Source organism: Archocentrus centrarchus, chromosome 6 (assembly GCF_007364275.1).
Source record: "Archocentrus centrarchus isolate MPI-CPG fArcCen1 chromosome 6, fArcCen1, whole genome shotgun sequence".
Lineage (NCBI taxonomy): Eukaryota > Metazoa > Chordata > Actinopteri > Cichliformes > Cichlidae > Archocentrus > Archocentrus centrarchus.
This window is the reverse complement of record NC_044351.1, coordinates 17,920,416-17,946,960: the sequence shown is the minus strand read 5'-3', so window position 1 is coordinate 17,946,960 and position 26,545 is coordinate 17,920,416. Positions and strand designations below refer to the sequence as shown.

Below are 26,545 nucleotides of genomic sequence, written 5' to 3'. Positions count from 1 at the left end.
ACATTAAAATAATTATAACTACATTTAATTATGGGGTAAAAAAACATAAAATCTATAAAATGTAGTATGAAATGTTATATTTACTCACGTCACCAAAACAGCGGGGAAAAAAATTCAAGAGAATATTTCTATGAAAACAGGAAAATGCACTGTTGGGGGAGTATTTTACGCTTTTCGTCGCTGTAAAGAGAAACGTCCGAGCAGCGCATGAAGGCAGCGTAGACCTGCCACTCAGTCGCAGAACTTCGCAGTAGTGTGTTGACCACCAGGGGGCGCAGTCCGGGAGGGGTGGGGGGTTCAATCCAAACACTGTACTCCGCTTCTCTCCTCGTACCAGGAGCTGAATCTGTCCGGGACAGACCAGGGAAGATGGCGGCCACTGACCATTCTCGGTCCGAAGCTGCCAAACAGCGACGGCAGGATCAGCTGCAGCGATGGCGGGGCTCGGAGACGGATCGGACGGGTTCGGAATCAAGGGAAATCTCGAGCGGTTCCAGGACGCGGCGGGCCAAAGTCCGGTTCGCCCAAGGAGCCGTATTTATGGCCGCTTGCTCCGCCGGAGACCGGGAGGAGGTGGCAGCGCTACTCCGACAGGGAGCTGACATCAACCACGCTAACGTAGACGGACTGACAGCGCTTCACCAGGTGAGAAGTTTTGTTCCTCAAACTGTCAACAGCGAGTTTTTTCTTTCTTTCTTTCTTTCTTTCTCTTTCTGAGCTAATGGCTGAAGTTGCTGCGACTGTCGCTCAACTAATGGCAAGGGCTCAGCTTTGATACCTCAACGATCCTCACAGCTAAGAGGACTTGCAGGTAAAATGTACCACTAACGTTAATCTAACTCACGTACTTTGAGCGCAGCAGCTTCTGCAATTCACTCATTCTGTATGTTTGTTTCATAATGTCCAGGCTGAATTTCTGGCCTGTGTAGGCTGCCAAACTTGGTTTATTAGCCCGCTGGGAGGCAGGCTCATCCGCACTGTTGCATTGAGTAAATTACAGGCTTCTTTTTGTGGCATAAAAAGCGAACGAGCGGGCAGCAGACGGTAAAAGCAGGTCACTCCAGAGCTTGGTGGACCATTTTTAGACAGTTATGGGCAAGGCTTGTGGCAGACAATCCCTACTGAAGAGTCAAGAAAGTAGTGGAAGAGAGTTTTCACCATCCAGGCTACTGGTCTCAAAGCAGCAAGAAAAAAAAAAAAAAGAGACACTTGAGCCTCAGCCTTAAATTTATTATTGCAGTTTGCGTGATTGTTGCGTTTATAAGTCCCAGATAGGCTGGACTTCTTCGGAGCATGTTCAAGTCCTCCTCCTCCTCCTCCTCTCCTTCCTCTTAAGTCATGACACTGAGGCACACTCTGGACACCATCACTGTCACACAGGCCCTCTGTGATGCAGCATTTCCTCCACTTTAATGACACTTTGGGATAAACACACTGCTTGTCTCATCATATAAAGTGAAGATGGCGTCAGATGGGTTTTAACTAGGATGCCTGAGAATATAGAAAAGATGTGCTTTTAATTCTTCTGGCCTGTGTGCTCACACAGATGTGGTTTTCCCTCCTAATTTGAGTCAGTTTAAAGACGTTGCCTCCCCATGACCAATTCGGATGAGCTGTAATCGGATGTCTTCTGGTGGCTCCGCATGTGCGACGGTCACCCAGTGTGGCCTCCCTCCTGCCCTCCATCCCTCTCTCCCCTGTTGCTCATCAGTCGCCTGGCAACTTGAATTAAATATAGGCCCACACTCTCCAAACTTTCCATCCTCTTCATCCAAAGCCTTTTCTGTCTTCTCCACTACAAGCTCCCTCCTCTTCTTCCTCCTCCTCCTCCTTCTTTCTCTTTCTCCTTCCCCTTTGCCAGTTCCCCATGGAGGGGACTTTAGGGATTTCGGATGAAGAAATGGAAAACATGCCTCAAACAGCACAAGCTGCTGTTGTCAAAGGCGATTTTCACAATGAGTCACTTGATGACCCAGTGAAGGAGTCTGCTGGGAGGTTGTGTGTGCACCGTCGTAGCACGCAGGGTGCAAGAAGTACCCTCTGTTCATTCATTCAGCTCGAAACACCCACCCATTCAGCAGGCGACCCCTCTGCTGTGACTGCTGTGGAGCCTCTGACAATGACCACATTTTTTTTTTTACCTGTCTAAAGATCTCATATTATAAAGGGAGGGAGGAGGCTTGCAGCAGCTTTGTGATTAGTTGATTTAGCCTAAAGGAAAAGCCTCTTAGGTGGCTTAAGACAGGCCTGATGGAGATGTTTCTGTATAGGTTACAGACACTTGGTGCTGTGACATCCTGCAGAGGAACTGTGATCATAGTGTCATATTTTTGAGCATGGCCATTTTTTAAGTGAATATTATCTTACCTGCAGATAGCACTTAAATGAGACACCAGAAATGAGTGCAGATTGGACCTGTGCTGCCGTTATGAGAGAACATGGAGAATATAAATCTCCACCTTTGTCACTGACTGAATAGCACTTTGGTCCAGACAGATCTCAGTAGCTACGCAATGGATTCCCATTAAATGTATTATTGTTATAGTAAAATAAACAAAACAATCCCCAGAGGATGAATCCTGTGACCCGCTCGTGATGTTAACCTTTTGGGTTTTTAGTGAAATGTCTCAACAGCCATACAGACCAGTTTTGTTTGCTGTTTTTTTTTTGTTTGTTTGTTTTGTTTTGTTTTTTTTAAACTTTCGTTTTAGTCCAAACTTTTTCAGATGTTTATATGCGTATATGCAAACTCTGCAAAGAGCAAGAGGGTTGGCATTGTTGTTCCTGTTGTATCTAAAATATAAACTCTCACTTTGGGTTTCATTTAGGTCCACTCAGAATTGTTCTCATTTCATCAAAATCCTCTTATAGCTGCCTACATCCAGATAGGGGAAATGAGTGTGCAGCAGTTTGGCCCTGCATGCATGTGCGTATGAAATACAATACACTGGAATAGCTTAGACAAACTAACCAGTTTTTCCAGTGCTGTGTAAAGACGTCCACAGCACTGGAAAAACAGGATGGAAAGTAACATCTTCCATCCTGAGCACGTTAGTATAGATTAAAATACTCTGGGGAATATTACGAACAGGAGGACTTATCTCACTCACCGCCATACTGGGATAACGTTAGCTGAGCAAACTTATCGGCTCAACTGATAAACCATCCAGCACTGCTGGATGTGTGCTGAATTTTTTTCACATTCTGCAACTGATTGGAACTCATCTTCAACATCAGTTTTGATTGCAAGGCGATTGCACAGGTCACCTGACAGGAGGCAACCTTTCTGCAAATACTCGCAGTCTGACTGCAGTCACTCTGAGAAGATTGTCAAAGGACTGCAAATAATTGCTGTCTAATTAATAAATGCAGACAGTTTGCCAACATGTTGCCATCAGTGAACGAGTCTTTGTCAATGAGCGCAACTCGCGGGGAATGGCTCAACTGGTTGCCAGCTGGCTGTATTCTGGTTATAATCCTGTAGATCAGGAAGGTTGCTGAGCACAAATGTAACGGTTAAATGTGAATTTCTGTTTATGTAGACAGCAGCAGATATGTGATTTTTGACAGTTTATCACAGTTAATTGCTGTATTACCAGAAACAGATTGCATGTAATTGCCAACTTGACCCCATTTGATCGCAGACTGATATCAGTCTGATATTATGGTGGGTTTTAGTGACAGTGTTGGTGTGTTTTACAATCTCATTTTGCAGCATTTCTCGCGTGCTTAGTGCTTCAACGATTAGTCAGTGAGTAGAAATTTAATAAACTAGGGATATGTAATTATATAATGTATATACTCCTGCTTGTTTACTGACATTACTAAATGTGAGCTGATACATCGGTGCATCCTCATAATTAATAAAAAAAAATTTCAATTAACAAAAAATTAAGCTGTTCATCAAGCCACTGTGTCAGAAATTCTGAGTTTAGGGCGACATAAAGTTGATGATTTGCTGTTTTTAGTGTTTTTGGAGTTGCAGACAAAACAAGTAATATGACAACATTGAGCTTTGGCAGATTGTCTGCATTAGTTTCCACTCAAAAAATGAAGAATGAACATGTTGGCTTCTGAACATATTGACCGTTATTGAACCAAAAGCTTCAAATTTAGATTCATCACTCCATAAAACCTGTTGCCACTGATTTTCATTCCAACTCTTGTGTAATTTGGCACACCTCAGCCTTTTTCTCCCTGCTTGCCTTCCTTAAAAATGGCTTCTTGCCAGCCACCCATCACTGAAACCATTTCTGATGAGGTTTCAGTGAACAGTAGATGGACCAGCTGAAGGGCCAGATGCATCTTTCAGGTCATGTGTCAGGTCTTTGATGGATTTTTTTTCCCCTATTTCTGAAGGACATGACTTTCAGATACTGTTCATCTGCCATTTTTAAGCCTGATACCTCTTCTTTTGTCCTCCACTTGTGGACACACTGCACACCATGCTGAGAGATGCCACGTTTTGAGCTAATAGCTTTTAGGGAATCAATTTTTTTAGTGCAAAAATACTATTTTTATGCCTGTCAAACTGGGTTATCTTTGGCATTTTTTTTATTGATTCAGTTTGTTTTTGTGAGAGACTGCTGATAGCTAAGTGCCTAAAGACACAATTTAAAATTGGTTCTTTGCTGAGTTATCCCTTGAGTTAGTGGAAAATGTGTGAAAAAGCAGCAAAAAAAACAAACAAACTTGCTGCTCAAGACCACTTTAAAAAAAATACAAGTCTGGCTCCTTGGAAGCAAAATATAAAGTAATGAGGGGTCTCTCAGGACTTTTGCTCAGTGCTTTTGAATTAGTTGCTCATGTATGCTGCCAAAAAAAATTTCCAGTGTTTCTTTTATGATTTTTTTTTTTTTTTTAACTCAGTTAAGTGACTGAAAACATAGGAGCCTTACTCTAGGTCTTTTTTACAAAACAACTATTCCTTGAAAAAAAAGAACAAACAGACCCTACCGTCTGGCTCTTTTTAATAAATATTAGCTTAAATCAAAGTAACATATCATAGCATGATCCCATGAGGTCCTCGTGGGATTTATCTCGGGACTTCCATTTGATCACACTGAGATTTTTGTCGACCTTGCTTCAGGAAAAGCTGCTAAATAGAATCACTGTTTCACGTTTGCCACAAAATGACTGTTTTGGAAAGTACTTGAGGGCTTTTAGCAACCCACTTAGCAGAAAGTCATTACAGCAAGTACACACAGTAGTCATTGTTTTAGCCCTGGTGCTTTGGTTGAGTTTAACACATTTTGGAAGAGTCTGGAGTCTTGCCTTTAGCAACAAACCACGGTGAAGAGGGTCAGAGACATCCTCTACTCCTACTGTACTCAAACTGTGCTCAGACTGACATCTGCTCATTAATGTGCGCAGTGGGGATTCTCAGAGTAAACAGCAAACAATAAACACTTGTACATAGTGATCCATCATGCGGCTGTTTGTCCTCTGGCAGGCCTGCATTGATGAAAATGCTGAGATGGTGCAGTTTCTGGTGGAGAATGGGAGCGACGTCAACAGAGGAGACAATGAGGGCTGGACTCCTCTGCATGCTGCAGCCTCCTGCGGATTCATCCAGATCGCTAAGTGAGTGTCGACCACCATCACTCTGTCACCACCTTAACTGAAGTGCTGTTGAGTGATTAGAAAACAGATATTAACGAATGTCAGATGACATACAATAAACTGACTGCACAGTTGGTCCACATATAGTTCAGGCAAAGAGTCTGTGTTACCTCACTTAATAAAAGGTTTTATGTCATTTTTGGCCATTTGATAAACAAAAATATATTTTAAACTTACTTAACTGAAACCTTCCTGGTGGTTTTCCTTTGGTGGAAGGCCAAAGCCTTTTTGGTGGGGGCCAGAAAAACTCTGCATATTATGCTGCAGTCTGGTTTTAGTGTCAGTGTCTGACAACTGTATTTTTATTCTTATTAATTTATTTTTAAATAAAGGTACCTGATAGAACACGGTGCTCACGTCGGGGCCGTGAACAGCGAGGGAGAGCTTCCTCTGGATGTTGCCACAGAAGACGCAATGGAAAGGCTCCTCAAAGCTGAAATTAAAAAACAAGGTAAAAGAATGTAGGAAACTTCCTCTCTGTGTGCTCACACCAAGTGACCGATACCGTGCAATCACACTAGATTGTTTGACTAGTGTGATTGCTGCACTTGAAGAGGTGAGCCCAGGTGCAGTTCAAATGGACTTGGGCGCAGTACCTATGTACCGCGATTGAAACCCTAGCCCTGAGACGAATAGCGCTTCCTGTCGGTTAAGTAAAGACTAAATTATTAAGGTGCGTGAGAGCATTGTGTGTCACATAAAATCATGAATCTTTAAAAAAAAAAAAAAAAAGCGTGTGTAAGCCTGAAAAAGAAAGCGAGTGCAAGATAGAGAGGAGCCGAGGTGCTGAGACAAATGAAGGCCCAGATCCTTAACTGCAGTTCAAGCACAGGCCAGCAGGGGAGCAGGGGAGTGGGGGAGAGGATTGTGCTCACGCACAGTGCAAGGTAACCGTGCCTTGTACAAGTACACGGGTTTGTTCAGGGTTATCGGTCCTATTGAGATGTAGATATGCATTTGTTCTTTATAATTTATCTACAATATAAACCCTACTTTTGTGTATTAACACAAACGGACAGCAGTCATGCCTGTTAAGCGTTAAATGTATTTTTTTAAGCAAAACATGTATGGTTCTTGTGTTTTGTGGTTTTGGGTAATTGCAAACTGATTAAGCTTATTGCTGACCAAAACAATCATTTTAAGTCGGGCCCTCGGCCAACTATGCTCTGCCATTCCTACTGAACACAGTGGTCATTTTTGTGGCTTGTTGGAAAAAAAAAATTGCACATTTCAGTGTTCAGCCAAACCTTCAATCCTGAAATCAGATTTTTCAGTATGATGACTGATGATGCCAAATTAAAAAAAACTTTATGTACAGTCAGTGATCTCACTGATGTTAGAGGATGAAAACAAACTTCTGAGTGCACGTGTTATCCAAAAGAAGCCGATGACGTTGGGAGTATTTCAAGCAATGTGCACTTGGCTCCACTTACAGTAATCATGAAATCATACAGAGCCCAGGCTTCATTTTTTTCTAAATATGTAGCCTCAGAGCTTCCTTTATTATCTTTGCCTCGTTTTGGAAGGAGTTTAAAAACAGAGCAAAGAAATGAGGAGAGTACCGAACGGTCTATGACCTTAATTGTTCTGGACTCCAGGCTTGTACTTTTATCCCTGTCAAATGTGTGTTTGTTTAGATCAAAATGCAACCGAGATCACAGATGACACACATAAGTTAAATTTATATACAGACTATATTTTTTTTTTAGCTTTTTTCTCCATAGGGAGCTCAAAAGGGAGCTTTTGGGAGGTGACTACACATGTAAGCAAAACTGGCCACAATACATTTAAGGAAATGAGTCTGGGGTACCTTACCCTTACTTATAGATGTCCCTGTATTTTCCTGATATTTCTCGGCATTTGATAAACAAAACTGAATTTTAGGCTTGAGGAAAATAAACTCCTACTTTTAAACAAAAAAGCATCCCAGTTTCTGTTCAGGAATAACTCTGACACCGTGTTGCAGCTTTGGAAGCATTTATTCTGGATCTAATTGGCAGGAAAGTTGCTTTGAGGTGTGTCTTAGCTTAAGTTGGTCACTGCTTGTCACAGGGATAGACGTGGATAAGGCCCGAAAGGAGGAGGAGAGGATCATGCTTCAGGATGCCGTGGCGGTGCTGGCAGGAGGTGGCACCCTCACACCTCACCCAAACACCAAAGCAACGGCTCTACACGTCGCCGCTGCCAAAGGCTACATTGAAGTTCTGAAGTGAGCATCGGTGCACACATGAGAGCAGCCTGTTGGCTTTTGTTTAATTTTGGTACCACACCAAGTCAAGCAGCTTTTATTCTTAGCCTTGTCCTCCTCCACTCCCCCCTCCTTCCTCTCCTTCCACCTTCCTCGCTTCGGTCAGGGTACTGTTACAGGCCAGGCTGGATGTGGACAGCAGGGACATTGACGGGTGGACGCCTCTGCATGCAGCAGCTCACTGGGGGCAGGAGGAGGTTTGCACCCTGTTGGCTGACATGTGCGATATGGGTGCCGTCAACAATGTGGTGAGGACAAGGCAAACAAGCTTTCCTTTGGAATTCAGTCTGTGATTGAACCTTTAGTGTGTGCCATCACTGATCACTGTGGATGCCCTTGTAGGGACAAACACCTTTAGATGTTGCAGATGAGAACCTCATGGACACCCTGGAGGAGCTGCAGAAGAAACAGAATGCTGTGAGTCTGCCTTCACGCATAAGGCGCTACGACTGTCTCACTCAGTTGGACAAACCTGTTATGATTGATAGTGTTCCAACGGAGAGTGCTCCCTGTGTTTATGTCTGTTTATATTCCTCTTCAGTTACGTAGCAAGAAAGAGAAACAGACTCCTGTTAGTGATATCATTTCACATATCTCCATGGTACCAGTCCGCCCACGCAGGTCAGTGCCAGTGTGATGGTGTGTGTATGTGTATGTGTGTGTGTGTGTGTATACACGCTATGCTGTTCCTCAGCTGAATCCCAGTAATCCTTGAACCAGTTGTCTGCATGCAGGTGTGACGTTGACAGTCCCAGCGTTCCCATCCCTTGAACCCTGTTACTTCTGTCCGGTGACACTTGACCTGGGTAGATGTAGCAGTCTGTGTCTCAGTTTCATACTGAATATTAATGCTTTCTGTTTTCGGTATGTAGTGTGCTCACATTGGAGATGTTTTAAATTCTAAATTCAGCCTGTGGCAAACGACAGTTCTATACAAATAATCAAAACCCGCTTCCAAGACTTTTTTTGCCATCAAACACTTCATTATGTACACCAAGGAAGATGTCAAAATAAAGTATAATAAAAGCTTTTTATTTGTGAAGCCTAAAAGTCCCACAGTTTAAGGGCACTTTAAAGGTACTCTTATGCTATTATAATTTTTTAACATTAATTTAAACAGGAAGTGAAACTCTAAAGGTTAAAAGTCCATTTGCGAGTGTCCTAGGCCCAGATGGACATTATTATCCCAGCATGTTTTTTTGTGTGCTAACAGTATACAGTAAACAGCAGAAATAAAGGACTTGTTTAAACCATGCAAAAACCCCAGAAACTAACTAATGGATAAATATTTTTCTATACTTTGAAATGTTAAATTGACAGTGGTGCTCATAAATCACATATAATAAAGCAAGGATTTATACATTTCTGTTAGTACAAATTGATTTCCCTCTAATTGAAGAAATTAAAACACTTGATTTGTGCATTAAAATGATGTATATTATATCTTTGAATGCACGTTTTCAGTGTTTCTCCTTCTAAAGTGACAAGTCAGGTCACAAACATTTTTCAGGGGACGGGTACTTTACTATATGGATTTTTTTGTTTAATAGTGCAAAAGGTGCACTGTGTAAATCATAATATTTACCATTAGTATGTAGTGTGGCATTGAGAGACAGCATTTGTTTTCTCACTTCTGTGGATGCTCTTTTATCTGTGAATTAATTCAAAGTTTCACAGTAAGAAACAACTCTAATTGGTGCAAAATAATTGATTAAAATTACAAACCATGCATAAATTGCAGCACAGAAAGTGACCTACTGTTCCACCTACTGAAGTGATTAGTGCATGCTCGCTCTAATTGGCTGCACATGGAATGATTACCCTCACTGATCAGCTCCCTGCATGCCACCTGTTGTTCCACCCCACCTTGGCCCCGCCCCTGCAGGACTTCTATCTCTCGTATGAGCAGCAAGGACAAGATCTGCCTCCACGAGCGAGAGAAGCACCCTCCTCCTCCTGCCCTGCAGAGCAGTACGGCTGAGGACGAGGAGGAGGAAGGCCAGACGGGACAGAACCAGTCTCAGGGTCAGGCAAAAGCCTCAGATGAAGAGAGCGAGTCAGAGAGTGACGCAGAGTCAGGTGAGAGAGTTTCTGTTTTGAAGCGATCCTTTGTAGTCACTGGATGTGCCTGTAGATCAGTTTTATGACTTTACTATTGATTTATGAATCCTAATGACCTCTGCACTCTTGCAGAGAAAGCAAAAAAACGAGAAATCATAAACAACTTGAACAACAAGCGCAACACCACCAATCTGCTTCCTACCTCCATGTCAACAAGCACCACTGCGAGCCAAGTGAAAAGGGTAATCTGGAGAAAGATTTAGAGAACACGAGATGCATGTGTGACAACAAGGATGAATAATAAAAATGTTGATTCTGTGTAGCAGGAACTAAGCGAACCTCCAGTCACTGAAGTCCCGGGCTCATGGAGAACATCTCTGAGGAAGGCAGGAAGCTCTGTAACTTTGGGCTCAGCTGGGCTGTCTGACCCCAGCCAGGACACCAGCAGACCTCCAGAGTCTGGCCTCGGCATGACCCGCTCTGCCTCTAGCCCCCGCCTCAGCTCTGATGCTGACACCAAGGTACACGGGCGCTCGTGTGATTCGTAGATTTATACGCTCACGAAACTACAGTCGTACTTTTCTATATCTAGCATGACAGGCCAAATAAAAGCTTGTTTACTGTCTCCATTCACTGAGTCGCATAAATAACTGACAAACTGATCTTTCCCCGCACGCTCAGGAGCCAAGGCTTGCTCGAGTACCGCCCAATCCAACACGGAGACTCTTCAGTATTCCAGATAGCACCGCTGACAAGTCCAACAGGTGGGACTCAACTCTCTTATGCTTCTGCACTCGTGAAGCCAGAACCTGAGTCACTGCATATGTGCCCTTGTCACCCTGTGTCTCTCTTAGTTGGCTAAGCCGTAGCTCCTCTTATACCCGGCGCTTCAATAGTCAGTCAGGAAATGATCTCACTAGCTCCACCCCGTCTTTGCTTCACAGGTCAGTCATGCTGCTCACTGCCCGTCTTGCTCTGCTGTTTGTGTGTAATTGTCACAGCTTATTGCTGTCCCCTAACAGCAAATACTAATTTGTGTGTATTTGTGCAGCTGTGAAAGATGCCTTTGTGTTTCCAATGGGTTCTGTCTTGTTTCTAGCTCATCTTATGGAAAGAGACTGGATGACCCTACCGTGACCTCAGCTAGCACAGGAACAAGCTCTGCTGGACTCAGTCGCCTTAATAGTGTCTTAGCTCAGAGGTATTTTTATTTTTACACTGCATGTAACTTTTACTGAATTTCTTTTTTTTTTTTTTTTTTTTTTTTTTTTGACCGATGTGATCATCAACTTTTTTCTTTCTCCCAAAAGACTTCCTCAGGAACAGACGGAAAAGAAGGATCAGTCTGCCATCACCACCTCCGACTCTCAGAGCATCACCACAGGCGAACAGGAGACCAAGCAGAGGCGCAAGTGAGTGATAACTGTGTCTTTGAGAATGTTAAATGGGTCCGGATGGTGCCACTTTGTTGCTAAAGGTGTGTTTCGACACCTGTAGGTCCTATCTGACACCAGTACGGGATAAAGAGGCAGAGACGCAGAGGAAAGCTCGCTCTCGACATGCACGGCAATCCCGCCGCTCCACTCAGGTATGGATACCTGCTCAAATGTTCCCCTAATGAGAGGCTGTGTGTCAGTTTGGCGCTTGATTGTGTTTTCTTTCACATGAAGGGGGTAACACTAACAGATCTGCAGGAGGCAGAGAAGACCATAAAGACCATGAAGACGGACAACAAAGGGAGTGAAAAGAAGGAGGAAGAGGAGAAGGAGAAAGAAAAGGAAGCAAAGCAGAAGAAGGGAGAGGAAGGGGTGAGAGCCATTACTTTAGAGGCCTGTTGACTGCTGCTTTTATATAATGCCATGTGACATCACATAGCAGGGGATGCTGTGTTTACAGGAAGTGACCTGGAGGTCTCGTATTGCCAGCCTGCAGAAGTCAGACCTGCTGGGCCTCACACAACCTGCTGGCACCCCACGACCTCAGACCTCTGACAGGAGAGGTACGCTGCTTCCCTTGTTTGTTTTGTTTGTTTGTTTTTTCTTTTTCATATTTCATAAAACTGTCATTTTTGCTTTCAAAAATGTGTTTGGTCTTAAAAGGCTGCTGTCTGGCTTTATTCCAGATGTTGAGGCCAGCACAGGGGAGAGTGAGACAGAGCGATGGCCCAGGGAGAGCAAGGAGAGGAGACAAGCTCAGGCCAGGAGGAAGGCACAGAGGACCGGGGAGGTAAATTCTGCTTATTAATCTGTAAAATCAATGCAGGGTATGGATGGATATGCTCACAAGAAGAGACTAATTCAGTGGTAGCAAATATAAAGGCGGGAGGTGTACAGTGAGCAGCAATGAAAGAAGAAAACTTGACTTTAGGGTTTTATGGAAAAGGAGCACAACACGTCATATTGAAGGGAAAAACAGTCAGGAGCTCTAATATTCACTAGAGGGCTAAAACTCTTAAAATGCCTTTAGGTGGCCAAAAACCTTTAGATCTCACTAAGTCCGTTTATTTTTTTTGGCCATCTGTTTATTTATCTGGTAAAAATCTAATGTTAGCTTGTGTTAGTAAGTTATTGTAGTTGGCTAAACAACTTGCATAGTAACTTTAACCCTGGCTTTGTGAATCATTCACATTCAAGTCTAATAAAAACTGCATACTATCAAAATGATTTAGCTTAATTCACAGAAATATAGTAACTGCAAATTTACATTTGGTTATTGGCCCCATCGGTGACAAAATGTTTGCGCCACAGGTAGACATACAGTACTGTGCAAAAGTCTTGAGCCACCCCTACTTTTTTTGTTTGTTTGTTTTTAATGTTTTGCTTCCAGGGAGCCAGAGAGCCTGAAGAAGGGAGCCTTCTTCAGAGGAATGTTTTTTGTTTTTTATTTTTTAGACATAATACTGTCCTGTGACTCATTCAAGCATAAAAAGGTACCTAACACAAGGGATGAAGCAGTGTTATGTCTACACATACCAGACAGCTCAGCAAAGAACCTATTTTAAATAGTATTTTTAGGCACCTTGTTACAAGCAGCCTGTTCCAAAAACACATTTCAATTTCTTTAGTTTAATTTGTGAAAAATGCCAAAGATAACACAGCTTGACAGGCATAAAATAGTATTTTTGCACCAACAAGATGATTCTCAAAGAGGTATTAGCTGAAAACTTGGTATATCTCATCATGGTGTGCAGTGTGTCCTTAAAAAATCTGAAGAAACTAGAGATGTGGAGGGGAAAAAAGAAATGATAGGCCTAAAACACTGGGGACAGCAGATGAACAGTATCTGAAAGTCATGTTCTCACGAAATAGGAAAAAAAATCCAGCAAAGGCCTGACACAGGACCTGAGAGATGCATCTGGTCCTTCAATCGATCTTCTACTGTTCACTGAAGCCTCAGAAATTCCTAAGGAAAAGAAACAGGGAGTAAAGACTGAGGGAGTGTATGCCAAACAGGTCTTTTTAGGGGTGGATCCAAATTTGAAATTTTTGGTTCCAATCGTCATCAGTATGTATGGAGGAAGTCAGGAGAGAGGAGCAACAGTGAGTGTCTGCAGCCATCTGTAAAACACGGTGGAGACTCTGCCATGATTTGGGGCTGTATTTCAGCCAGTGGTGTTGGAGATCGTGTCTAAACTGATGGAATAATGAACACATTATATATACCGTCAGATTTTGAGCCACCATGCAACACCATCTGGAAAGCATCTCATTGGCAACAGCTTAATTTTTCCACATGACGATGATCCTAAACACACTGCCAGTGCATTAAAAGCATACCTGGATTTAAAAAAATTATTGAAGCAGTGTGGGATAATTGTGATGGCGAACAGAACAAAAGGCAGCCAACACCCAAAAAAGAGCCTGAGAGAGTTCAGGCTGTGTTGAAGAATAAAGGTGGTCGCACCAAATACTGACTTTCAAGCTTGTTGGAATTGTACAAACTCTGTTTTTTGTGTAGTATACTGTTTCCATTTATGTTTGCACCTGTTTCAAAAATATTTCTGCACTTATTCCCCATTTTCCAACAAAATATAAAGAAATGAGGGTTGGCTTAAGACTTTTGCACAGCACTGTACTTGTTGGGCTCTCACGGTTTACACATTATTTCTGCTCATGCTTCACATCTTAGCCTGACTGGAGTTAAAAGTGGTTCTGTCTTTGCTTCGAGAGCTTATATAAGCTTAGTTCTGTGTCCTAGTAGTGTGTCCTGCCACACTGCAGCTTTTCTTTTTTCTTTTTTTTTTTCCTGACAAGCGAATTGAAAATGAGGTACCCTTTACAGTTTTATGGAGACAGAGTGCAACACAAAGTTAGTGGAATGCTGTGGGCAAGACTTGAATGTGCTCAGTCTCTATAAAAACATATTGTACTGTGCGTGTCGTCTGCAGGGTGAAGACAATGATCCCAGTGGAGAGGAGTTCTCCAGCAGAGGGCTCGATCCACAGGTCTGTGTCTAACCTTGTTTTAGATCTCATTAGACTGAACCTAAGACAGGAGCTATAAGTTATTTGCTTTTTTTCCCCTCTTGTCTACAGACAGACCAACGCTTGAGTTCCAGGTATGAATCCAGCCTTTGATTGTGCTGAGCTTACTCCATTCACACAGTGTGGATGATGGCAGCCTCGCTGACCTTTTTGTTCTCTTCATGTAATCAGGTTGGACTCTTCTTATAACAACCGTACCCAGGGAGGAGAATCTGAGACAAAGGATTTTAAGAAGGTCAGTAGGCAGGTATTAATATCGAGGCCGTGCGATGTGTTCGCCTTATTTGTCCTAATTCTTCATTGCTTGTGTGTCAGCTGTTTGAGGAGGTGTCCCGAGAAAACAGCCAGCTCCAGTCACAGCTGCAGGATACCCAGAGGAGTGTCACTCAGACCAGGTTGGACCTGGAAAAGGCCACACAGGTGATGAGGAAGACACACAATAAGTTAAACAGAAACTGTAACTGTCATCTTGCACCACACAGACAAAGCAAGCGTCATAAAGTGGTAGAACTAGTAGGGCAGGTTCTTTGTTAGTGGTTTTCTTTCCGTCCTCATTTCAAATACTATTTCTGAATATAGAAACATGTATAATACACCCTTTGTTTTAAGCGTTTGACTACATTTGAATCTTGGTTTCATATCTTCAGCATTTTTTTTTGTGTGTGTATTCGCTAATGGGCCTTATTACTTATACAAGAAATGAAGCCACAGTACATCATAAAAAAAGTACATTCAGTGGTGCATAAGTGACTTTTCAAAACTTTTCAAAGAGGGAAAATTGAGACAGCTACCAGGTTAAGGAATGTATGTCTGAATTATTTTTTTCTAATTCATATTTATCTATGTAGCACCAGTTCACAGCAGTTGTTTTTGATTGTAAGGTAAAGACCCTAAAATGTTAGCGAGAGAACCCCCATTGAGATGATCCCCTATGAGCAAGAACTTGGTGATAGTGGGATTGCAGAACTTCCTTTTAACAGGAAGAGATGGTTTTCTGCCTCCCGTGGGAATCTCACATAAGCCTACACTGTGAGAGTAAAGTGCTCTGTTGGCATAATATGTTATTGGGCCTGATCATTCAGGCCTTGTGAGGAAACTGATTTTAAAATGCGGTTCTGAAGTGCCACTACCAGCAGTGAACTCCCTGTTTCATGTTTAGACTTGTTGTAGGTTATCTTTTGATGTTGCTCCGCATACGGGCATTCATGTGATCGTGTAAAACTAGTCTTGCAGGTTATGTAATCTTGGCTTATTTTATTCAACAGAGACAGGAGCGCTTGACTGACTGTTCAGCCCTGCTGGAGCGGGAGAGGAAGGTAATGCATCCTTGCGGATGATGTTACTTATTGTTGTAGCTTCATCTGCCTCACTAAAGCCACTCCTGCTGTCTGTTGTTGCTTTCTCTTCTCTACCCACTCAACCCACTTCCTCACTTGTTTTCACTCAACACTTTCTTCTCCTTCTACATCACTCTCTCTCTGCGCCCCCCCCCTCCACATCGTATTTTCCCCGGCACCAGGAGCGAAGGACTTTGGAGCGGCGAATGGCCGAGCTGGAGGAGGAGCTAAAGGTGAGGAGATGTCCATCTTATCATGGCCACAGACACTATGCATGCTTCTGCTCGATTAGCTTGGCTTTAGCTTGTGCTGTCCAGCAGTGTGGTGAAGGCACACTGTAGAGAGCTGTGTTACACTGTGTTCAGGTGGTGTGATAAGGGTGGTGTCTACTGGAGCTAATTTGTTCATTTGGTTGTTTAGCAACTTGATGCATCTGATCTCTGTGCAGCCATGACTGTGAACAAATGGAATGAGTTGTTTCGTTTTCTCAAAAGATAAGAAACTTATTTGTAACAGCAGAAACACCATAAAACACAACTTTTAACAAAATAGTTCAATAGATGAATAAAATGCAAAATGTTTTAATAAGGTAAAAACTACCCAAAAGAATTGAGTTTAATTAAATAAAAAAAATTGCCAGCAGCTTAGCTAAGCTTGAAGAATGCAAATGAGAACAGGCTAATGTCCAGCAATAATTTCCTAGGGTCCCAGCTGTCAGTAGCTCTGTGCCAACAAAAAGCTCATGTGTAGTCATGTGTAATATAGACAAAAGTGCCTGCAGGAGCCACTCTCCCATGGAAACCAATGGCACGAAGCTCCCGGCACACAGTTTGGTGCTGATGTTAATGACAGAGGATGTTTGGAACTCTCCAATTACTGAATCAGCAAAGTGTTGGTGGCTTTTATGCACTCAGAGACTCTGGAACCAGGGTTATTATAGTTAACGAAAACGAACGAAATAACGAAAACTGAAATTGAAAAAACATTGTCGTTAACTGAAATAAATAAAAACTATAATTAAAAGGAAAAAACGATAACTAATTAAAACTGAATTGTGAGTTTACAAAACTAACTAAAACTAACTGAAATTATCGATAAACTGACTTTCATTTACTTGTTTGTTTTTTTTTCTTTTTTAAGCCTTGTGGATTGATATGAAATCATTGTTTCCGCTCTCCGAGTTTAAGCTGGGAGCGCCACAGGACAACTGTGTGAGTGCGCATGTGCGTGCGCTCACCGCGCTGTAATGGCTGCGGTCTGCCGAGAAAGCGGCAGAGTCCCGTATGGAGGTTCTTTGAGTACAAGAGCACAGATAGAATCGAAAGTCTTGTTGTGGATGATGAAAAATGTGCGGAACATTTCTCAGTCAGGAAAAACCAGCAACATCAAAGTCCACCTCAAACTGTTGCGTCCTTGTGCGTTTCCGGCTACTTTATCAGTGAGAATATAACAATCAGGAATAATAATCAAAGCATCAATATAAGGACTCACAACTGTCAGCAAATTCCTGGTAGGAGACTGTTGAAACTATCAGGATGGACGTGAAGGAATGAAGAAAGTGAAAAAAACAGGGACAAATATGTTTGCAGCCAAAAAACTGAGCACAAAGAGCGAAGACCAAAAAAGAAGTCCCAGCCTGCACCGCATATAAAACCCCTGCACACGACCACAAGGTAATTAACACACACACCAGCTACACAAGCATAAATGTGGACATGAGGTCGGACACTTCCGTAGGTTGTGTACAAAGACCCTGCAAGTTTAATTAGCAGCATCTAACCAAGCTAGCTCCAAAACAGAAGCAGCTTCAGGTGGTGAGAACATCAGGATGCAGCTGGATTTGAGCTTTGACTCCTTCAAAGAGTTTGTTTTTGTCAAACACCACATGTAGGTGCTGTTAATCTACTTCACTGATGCTGAAGTTTATTGTGGAGTTTATTGTAGAATTTATTGAGTTTGGGAATTCATGTTTTTCTTTGTTTCTCCCTGTTGATGTTCATGTGTGTCCTTAATATTACACACATTTAGCATGTCTTGTGAACTGTTGGGTGTTGAATATATTTCTTTAAACGGTATCTTTTGTCAAGTTTTCATTACACAATAGTCACTTTTGCGCCTTGAGTCTTGCACCTGATTAGGTATGAAAATACTAAAACTAATACTGAAACTAACTGAAACTAAGCATGAAACCAAAAATAAAAACTAATAAAAACGAGAAAAAACCACTCTGAAAACTAATTAAAACTAACTGAATTAGAGAAAAAGAAGTAAAAACTAACTAAAACTAAACTATAATGTAAAATCCAAAACTATTATAACCCTGTCTGGAACTTTGTGGTCTTCCACTTTATGGCTGAGTGGCTGTGGTACCTTTTAATGATTCCACTTTGTAATTATCAGAGGTGGCAAAAGTACTGACATTCTGTACTTAAGTAGAAGTACAAGTACTTGTGTTAAAAAATACTTTAGTAAAAGTCGAAGTACTGGTTCAACTTCTCTACTTAAGTAAAAGTAAAAAAGTACAGGCTCTGAAATGTACTCAAAGTAAGAAAGTAAAAGTAGTTCTTTGGAGGATGTTTCTACCAACTATTTTTCTGTAAAGCTAATTGACCCTCATTATATGCCTTTCGCCCTATGAGCCCTCTGCATGGGGAGAAGAATCACAACTTTCTATTGTGAGCTGCAGTAAATGATGTTGGTGTGCAGGCTGTGATCAGCTGACCTGCTGCTGCTCTGAGGTTTACTGCTCTGTGTGGATGAACTGAATTCACAAAGATGTAACCCAGTATTTCACAGCTATCTGAGCTGATCTCCATCCCCTACACTGACAGCATACAGGCTGTAGAAATGTTGGATTCAGTGAATGAATCTCAGCATCAGCAGCTTTGATTCAAACTCATCTCTGCTGCACTGATGTAACCTGTAACTCTGACCATGAACACAGCCTCTGTGCACCAACACTGAGCTTTACTGTAAATACAGTACAACAAGCTATCCTGTTTATTACATACTAAACTGCAGTATTTTTATACAATCTTTGAATAACACAAACTCAGCATACCTCAGTTTGTTTTACAGTCCTTATTTTTTATTCTAACCTCTCTTCCTCTCCTGTCCTCTTTCTCCATCTCTGAGTGAATTTCTCTCTCTTTGCTCTCCCTGAAATGCAGCAGCTCTTCTTTTAGCTAGCAGACACACTGTGTGACAAACTGCACACACTTTCTGTGTTTGCTGATATTTGTTGAGCATTTAGAAACATTGCATTTACCTGCCGCACGTTACTCCCTTTATGCTCGCTCCTCTTCAGTAGCGCTATCTAAGCTGTTTATGTGCCGCGAGCACAACTTGCAGACTCGGTCCGGCCCGCTGTAACCCCTGATTATAGTGCTAGAAACGATACATTAATTATATGGGTTTGTGTATTTCATTCCTTTGTACCAGATAAGCCCCGATGATGGAGGATACACCAGTACGATTGTCTCTTATGTTATTATTCCTCCGTTTCTGCTCAGATCGTTTGACGGCGCACTGACCGGAAAAGCAAACTTCTCTCTGACGTGTTAAAAAGTAACGAGTCTGTTTTGAAAATGTAAGAAGTAGAAAGTACAGATACTTGTGTAAAAATGTAGGGAGTAAAAGTAAAAAGTATTCAGAAAGATAAATACTCAAAGTACAGATACCTAAAAAAATCTACTTAAGTACAGTAACGAAGTATTTGTACTTCATTACTTCCCACCTCTGGTAATTATAATTTTCTAGTTCTCTGCCATCATGTTACCTCAAGTACAACATGGTTTATTAGACTGATATCTGTATCCCTGATGCTCTGTAGAATGTGTAACATGATCACTATTATCATCATCATCATCATGTACAGCGCTGTGAAAAAGTATTTGCCTCCTTCCTGATTTCTTAGCTTTTTGCATATTTGTCATACTTACTTGTTTCAGATCATCAAACTAATTTTAATATGAGATTTTAAATGATTTCATTTATTAAGGGTTTGGTCCATTCTTTGCAGAATTGTTTTAATTCAGCCACATTGGAGGGTTTTTGAGCATGAGCAACCTGTTTAAGGTCATGTCAAATCATCTCAATCAGATTTAAATCCAGACTTTGACTAGGCAACTCCAAAACCTTCATTTTGTTTTTTGTTTTTTTGAGCCATCCAGAGGTGGACTTGCTGGTGTGTTTCAGATCATTGTCCCGCTGCATAATCCGAGTGTGCTTGAGCTTCAGGGCACAAACTGATGGGTGGACATTCTCATTCAGGATTTTCTGGTAGAGAGCAGAATTCGTGGTTCCATCAATTGTGGCAAGTCATCCAGGTCCCAAAGCAGCCGCAGACCATCACACTACCACCACCATGTTTGACTGATGTTCTTTTTATGAAATGCTGTGTAAGGTTTATGCCAGATGTAACGGGACTCAAACCTTCCAAAAAAGTTGAACTTTTGTCTCATCAGTCCACAGAATATTTTCCCAAAAGTCATCAAGATATTTTTTTGGCAAATGTGAGATGAGCTTTTGTGTTCTTTTTGGTTAGCAGTGTTTTTTTTTTTTTTCTCCTTAGAACTCTCCCATGGATGCCATTTTTGCCCAGTTTTTTTCTTAGTGTTGAATCATGAAAACTGACCTTAACTGAGGCAAGTGAGGCCTGCAGTTCTTTTGTGACCTCCTAGATGAGTCATCGATGCGCTCTTGGAGTAATTTTGGTAGGCCAGCCACTCCTGTAAAGGTTCACCACCAAGTTTTCTCCATTTCTGGATAATCACTGTGGTTCGCTGAAGTCTCAAAGCCTTAGAAATGGCTTTGTAACCCTTTCCAGACTGATAGATGTCCATACTTTATTTCAGATGTTGTGGTTGTGGAATGACGTGTTGCTTTTAGCTTGCTTCACTTTTGTCAGACAGGTTTTATTTAAGCAATTTCTTGATTGGACAGGTCTGGCGGTAATAAGGCCTGAGTGTGGCTGGTGACACAATTAATCACAGTTAATTCATGATTTAACATGGGGGCAATTACTCTTTCACACAAGGCCAGGCCTAAATCGTCATTTAAAAACTGCAGTTTGTATTTACTCAGGTTATTTTCTATCCAAAGAAGATAATAAAATCTGATTGATCTGAAACATGTAAGTGTGACAAATATGCAAAAAAAAAAACAAATCAGAAAGGGGGCAAAGACTTTTTCATGGCATTGTATGTGCTTTGTTTATCCATACTTAATAAAAAATATCACACATCTGATGGCTTGTAGTGTTGCGTACTTAAAGTTTGGAGGCTATGGCAGCAATTTATAACCAACCTTCTGGTTTTAAAGGAGCTGCGGACTTACTAATAGCCCAGCTGTCAACATGACATAAATTCTGTACATTAATCTAAAGGTAGAAATACTAAAAAGCATTATTATTTATATCAGCATTTGTGTTGCCCCAATAGTTTATCAGTTTCTACCTGTTTTAAAAAAGTGTAGCACAGTACATTGATAACTGCTGCTTTAGTTTAGAAATGGTTTACATTGAACTAGCTGAGTTACAAGTTAATGGAAAAATCATTGGCGATCTGTTTAGTTTCATTTCAGTGTGTCACTGTGCCTGCTGGAAAAACTGCAAAAGGAGCAAAACTATACTTGATTAAAATTTGGCCCATCTCCTCTTCAAGGTCGCTGTATTGTGTACCATATTATGGGAAGAGGATGAATCTGCAGAAAGCAAAATCTGGCGAGTTGGGCTGGTTGTGTTGGTGTAGCCAACAAAAACAAACCTTCATTACACTGTGAGCTGGCACACAAGGACACGTGCTACATACATGTGCAACAAATGTCCTCCCTCCACACCTCAGGATGTTACAGTAGAACAGTCTGACCCTGGGGGACAAATTCACAGTTCAGCCTACAAATTACAAAAATAAACAACTAGCATTCTTCTGCCTGACCTCGGGCATTGCCTTTGGACTTCTGAGCCAGAGACCCAGTTCTGATGCTTAACATGAAAGTGACGTCAGTTTGACTTCCACTGGGCAATGTAAAAATAGCAGGACTGAGAGATGGAGATGACCTTGTAGGGGAGACTGGACAAATTTATATTATGCATGGCTTTTGGCTCCATAGTGTAGATTAACACATTCGACTAATGCGTGAAAGATCCCTGGTTCAAGACTGGGAGAAGACACAATTCCCTGCGAGGGTCACGTCAAGAAGGGCATCTGATGTAAAATCTGTGCCAAATCAAAAGATGCAGACCTTTCTGCTGCTGCGACTCCTTTTGAATAAGTGAGCAGTCGAAAGCAGCTTTATGATTTTTTGCTTTATTTAAGGGCAGAGTCACAAACCTGTTTATTGTACTACATATCCAATACCTCATTAATCCAGTAATGTGACAACAAGAAATGTACTAAATCCAATTAAAACTGCATTTATTATTGTGTAAAGGTTTTGTTTTGTTTGTTTGTTTTTTTTAAAGTGAGTTTATTCTTTACCAACAGGTACTGGTTGACCTGAAGGCAGACAACCAGCGTCTTAAAGATGAAAATGGAGCATTGATCCGTGTCATCAGCAAACTCTCCAAATAGATGTGGAGGGAGTGAAAGAGAGACATTGAGAGCAGGGATTCCCTCCTCTCTCCCTCCCTCCACCCAACCATCCATTCCTCCACCCAACCATCCATTCCTCCCTCCTGCCATACATTCCTCCCAGTGCCAAAGAGCAAGAGAGAAGAGGAGAGAATCAGCAGAATGTCCTTCGTACATGAGCACTACAGCATGACTTGGATTGTGGTGCTTCTCTGTGAACAGCTGGAGTGTCTTTTGTGTGCCTTAATGCCGGATAGTCACAGCAGAGACCCGTGGCTATGGCCAGAGGCTCCCACAGTACCATCATGAGACCCGACAACAGCCAGAACACTTATGTCTGGTGCAACACACAAAACTGTCATGGGAACGCGAACATGTGTGTGCGCACGTGCACACACACACACACCCTTATGCATAGATCCAGAATTCCTTGTTGCACACAAGACAATTCAGGCCTTAAAGCTCCCACCTAGTATTTATTTTTGTGAACACATCTCACATCACACATTCACAATTTTTTTTTTTTTTTTTTTTTTTCCGCACTCACAGTCCAATTCTATTGTGTTGTCAGGCAGGAATGATTTTGGTGCATTCTTCTTTTTCATTTAGTTTTTTTTTTTGTTTTTTTAAGAGACTCAAATGTGAAATGCATTTCCAGCTCTGCCTTTTTACATTTAGCAACGCCCTGACAACGGGAGTCATCCATGAAGGTCTGTTGGGTTGTTTTCTTTCCACATGCAAGTGTTTGAAGCCACCTACCTCTCCACCTGTGCACTTCCCCACATCATTTTATATTTTTGTGACCACAGACACACTCCATGCTCTTCTAAACTGACCTCTGAACCAGGTCAGCTGACGGCAGCACTTTATTCTCTGCGAAGCGATAAAGATCTGCGAGGCTTTGCCCGTCCTCCAGACAGCACCTTCTCACGACTTGCCTTTTAAGCAAGTAGAGTTAGAAGTTACCAGTAGGTGAAGATCAAAGTCATTGCACATCCTATTATGCTACGAATGGTTTTGGTTATCATTGGAAGAAATATTTTCATAGGTTTTCATCATCATCAATTCCTCTCACAAAGGAGCATGGTTATGTACAGTTTGTGTATAAATGTTAGCCTTGAACAATAGTCTTTTGAAGTAAAATTCCATGTAGCCTTGCTTCACATATTGGTTTTCTAATATATTAAATGGATGTCTGCACCCTAATAAAAGTGTGTGTGTAGCAACTGCTTGATTATTATCCACCTCAGTTCAAGCAAAGAAAGTCTAACTAAATGCTTATCAGTGTACACAACAGTCAGTTCCCAGATGGATTCCTGCCTGCTTTGTAACTCTAGTCATTGAGTGGCTCACTTTTATGTTTTGTGGTCACCTGTTCGTTTGCTTCTAGCTCATTTTTCCCACACTATACTGTATCATCCATGTGTACAGTGCCTGTTAGTCTTTCTGCTGGTAGCCAGATGTCCTCCATCACTGGGGAGAGAGGGGGGAAAAAAAAAAAAAAATGAACAGCTGTAGCACACCAAGAGGCCTAAAAGAGGAAACGGTCCAACATAGATGTATTTAAAGCATGCTTGTGCTGTTGCGTTAATCTGCTTCTGCTCCCAGGTGGACAGTACATCACAAGCTACTTGACGTGATAGAAATTCGTGTCATTACATATGCTGGAGTGCTCAGGCATATGGGGGAAAGCTGTGTGAGTCCTGGTGTTCGAGCTCCTTTCCATTTGCGCTAAAGTGTAGTTAACGAGCGCTATCCATCTGTTTGTCTCATCTGAGAGCAGAAAGATGGACCACTGTCCTGCGGGCTAGAAGCACTGACAAGCTGAGCTCCTAATAAGGAAGGGCAGGCTGGCCGAGGCACTCTCTCTAAATATCCCTCAGGTCTGAGAAAGCAAGAGGAAGGGAGCTGGAGAGGAAGAGGGAAGCGGATGGATTGCAGCCTTATATGGACAAAGCACTGCTTTTCCCAGGGTTTGTGGCTCTGACCCCCGGCATGATGCCAGATGCTACACCAGCAGCTCCCTTGCGCCACAGAGAGGTGCAAGTAATGCAATGCTACATTTGAGCTGACGGTCAGGAATTGGTTATATTTTTTGATAACTTGTTTTCAGGACTATTTGCAATAAAAACAAACCTGAGACAATGCTCTTGTAATCAGGGAAGTAAAGTCAAGATCGACATCAGACAAAGCAGGCAAGATTTACAGCCCCTCAAAAAGTTTGTTTGATTGTGTGGCCATTTCCTTGCAGTAATTGGTTAATTGGACATTTTGGTAGTATGCACTGTAAGACAACAGAATTGTTAACAGCTTAAGGTGGCTCTGGTATTGCAAATCTTACTGTTCTGTGTCCAAGCTTGTAACAGACTCCTCTATATATGGAGAAAAACATGTTTCTCACTAAAGATTTTCTCCTTGATGGACTCGTTGATTTACAGTCACATTTCCATAAACCTGGGTCTCACAAAACACACTGGGTCAAAAATCAGTAGATGTGGAGACATCCTGACTTTCAGTCCTAAAATTCTCCTAGTGGAGCTTGTAGAAACAGAGCAGACCTCTGGTACAACTTCACCTTTTGTAAAGTGCACAGAGAGAAGAATAAAGTCTGTAGAGGTTAAAGCTCCCACAGCACTTGTAGTACAGAGAAGAACTTTGTTTGACCAGCATGGGTCAGCTTGTGGCATTTGTCCCCCATGAAGGCCAGAAGTTGAAGCTGTTTTATACTGCTCAAAAAATTTAAGGGACCACTTGATCATCACAGTATAACACAAAATCGGTTAAACCTTAGGGATTGCAATAAGCATAAACCGTGGTGAATCTTATTTCAGCTGCTTTGGTGCAAATGAAAGCAATAACAGGTGCAATGGAGAGGCAACAATAAGACAATTCCCAAAAAGGGACTTGTTTTACAGGTGGAGGCCACAGACAGTTGCTATCTCCATATCCCTCCCTCCTGACTTTCTTTTCTCTAGTTTTGCTTTTTGCTAGTGTCCTTGTCTCTGCTGGCAGCATGATATTCAGGTTGCACATGTAGTCCGGCTCCTCTAGGATGGCCAATGGGAGCACTGCCAGAGCCCTGCAAAATTACTTCCACTTTACAAACTCAAAAACAGAGGCCATGAGGGTGGTATGTGGGCCTGACATCCTTTGGTGGGAGTGGCATTTTGGTGTACTGTTAGTTTTTGGGATTGTGAGGCATTTTATTAAGTTGACTTTAGGTCCCTTTTGCCTTTATCTAAGAAACTAATGTTATGTTTCCATTCAGTGATTGTACAAAGTGAAATTTTATGGATTAGTGAATACAGTGAAGCCAACAGCAGGATGTGAATCAAGTTGCCCACTTGCTCAGATGTCCTTGAGTGCTCACACAATACAAAAAACACAAAGAGACAGGGACACTCTCATAAAAGCTTTGTCCCAGAGGTAGCAATCAAAAACTCCACAGGATACTTTTTATGTAGCCTTACCTTGAACTCATCTAATAGCGTGTATGTGGCTGGCTCTGGCACTTTTTTAGCCTTACTGACTAAACAAATGCACTTTACTCCATACATTTATCTACCTCACAAACAAACATGTATGTCTTTGGTCTGTGGGAGAAATCTCACGCAGGCACAGCAGGGTCCCAGCTGACGAGGACATTAAGGCCAGGAACCTTCTTGTTGTCAGGCAACACTGCTAACCAACTGTACCACTGCGCTCCATCTAGGGGTGTTGGTGCCTCTTAAGCATTTTTGCCCACAGTCCACAGAAGGACAGGTGCAGCCCTGGAAACCTTCATAAAAAAAATAAATAAATAAATTTTGAAAAATACAATGGTGATGTTTATTTGTAAAGAAGTTTTGTTTTGTTTTTATGTTTTTTGAAAACTGGTTTCAAGGCTTTTTTTTATAAAATAAAAATAATAATAATATAAAATGAACTAGGACAAAATACTACAAATGAGCCTGACTGGTATAGCAAAGCGCATGAGAGTCAAAAGAGAAACCTTTTAGTGCGACTGTGGAGCCGATGGGAAAATGACATGATTTAATTTGGAGAAAGTGACGTGATACTTCTGTGTTTACAGCCAGAATGTAAACGCTCTCACTGCGACCTGAAGAGTATTTTTGGCTGCCTCAGCCAAGCGGTGGATTAATTGTACGTGTGCAAGCATAAGATAGCAGACATATAAGCCTGTGATGAAACTGGTCTCATCAGACTATCCACATTTAAATAA

The 26,545-nt window shown here is 41.8% G+C and overlaps 1 protein-coding gene across 3 annotated transcripts; it reads left to right on the top strand.

Annotated features, from left to right (window-relative positions):
- Positions 1 to 137: 137 nt before the first annotated feature.
- Positions 138 to 23,528, top strand: LOC115782063 (protein phosphatase 1 regulatory subunit 12A). Of its 3 annotated transcripts, none has more exons than XM_030732052.1 (25): positions 214 to 645; positions 5,453 to 5,583; positions 5,955 to 6,073; positions 7,675 to 7,831; positions 7,977 to 8,118; positions 8,213 to 8,287; positions 8,412 to 8,491; positions 9,756 to 9,949; positions 10,064 to 10,173; positions 10,255 to 10,452; positions 10,613 to 10,695; positions 10,786 to 10,875; positions 11,031 to 11,132; positions 11,242 to 11,343; positions 11,429 to 11,519; positions 11,602 to 11,739; positions 11,828 to 11,930; positions 12,054 to 12,157; positions 14,319 to 14,375; positions 14,466 to 14,488; positions 14,586 to 14,649; positions 14,730 to 14,834; positions 15,680 to 15,730; positions 15,934 to 15,984; positions 22,237 to 23,528. In XM_030732052.1, exons 1-25 carry the CDS (start codon positions 370 to 372, stop codon positions 22,321 to 22,323), a joined length of 2,733 nt encoding a protein of 910 aa, XP_030587912.1. In that variant the 5' UTR covers positions 214 to 369; the 3' UTR covers positions 22,324 to 23,528. The 3 variants fall into 3 exon arrangements, with proteins under 3 accessions (XP_030587914.1, XP_030587912.1, XP_030587913.1); XM_030732053.1 differs by having other exon boundaries at positions 370 to 645; positions 10,258 to 10,452; XM_030732054.1 differs by lacking the exon at positions 10,786 to 10,875 and having other exon boundaries at positions 138 to 645.
- Positions 23,529 to 26,545: the final 3,017 nt, after the last annotated feature.

What these genes read in the sequence shown, in the direction of transcription:
- LOC115782063 (XM_030732052.1), top strand. Translation starts at nt 370, where the DNA reads ATGGCGGCCACTGACCATTCTCGGTCCGAAGCTGCCAAACAGCGACGG. An exon ending in ACCCCGTCTTTGCTTCACAG is followed by an intron (nt 10,876 to 11,030) that starts GTCAGTCATGCT and finishes TCTTGTTTCTAG; the next exon opens with CTCATCTTATGGAAAGAGAC. An exon ending in AGGCACAGAGGACCGGGGAG is followed by an intron (nt 12,158 to 14,318) that starts GTAAATTCTGCT and finishes TGTCGTCTGCAG; the next exon opens with GGTGAAGACAATGATCCCAG.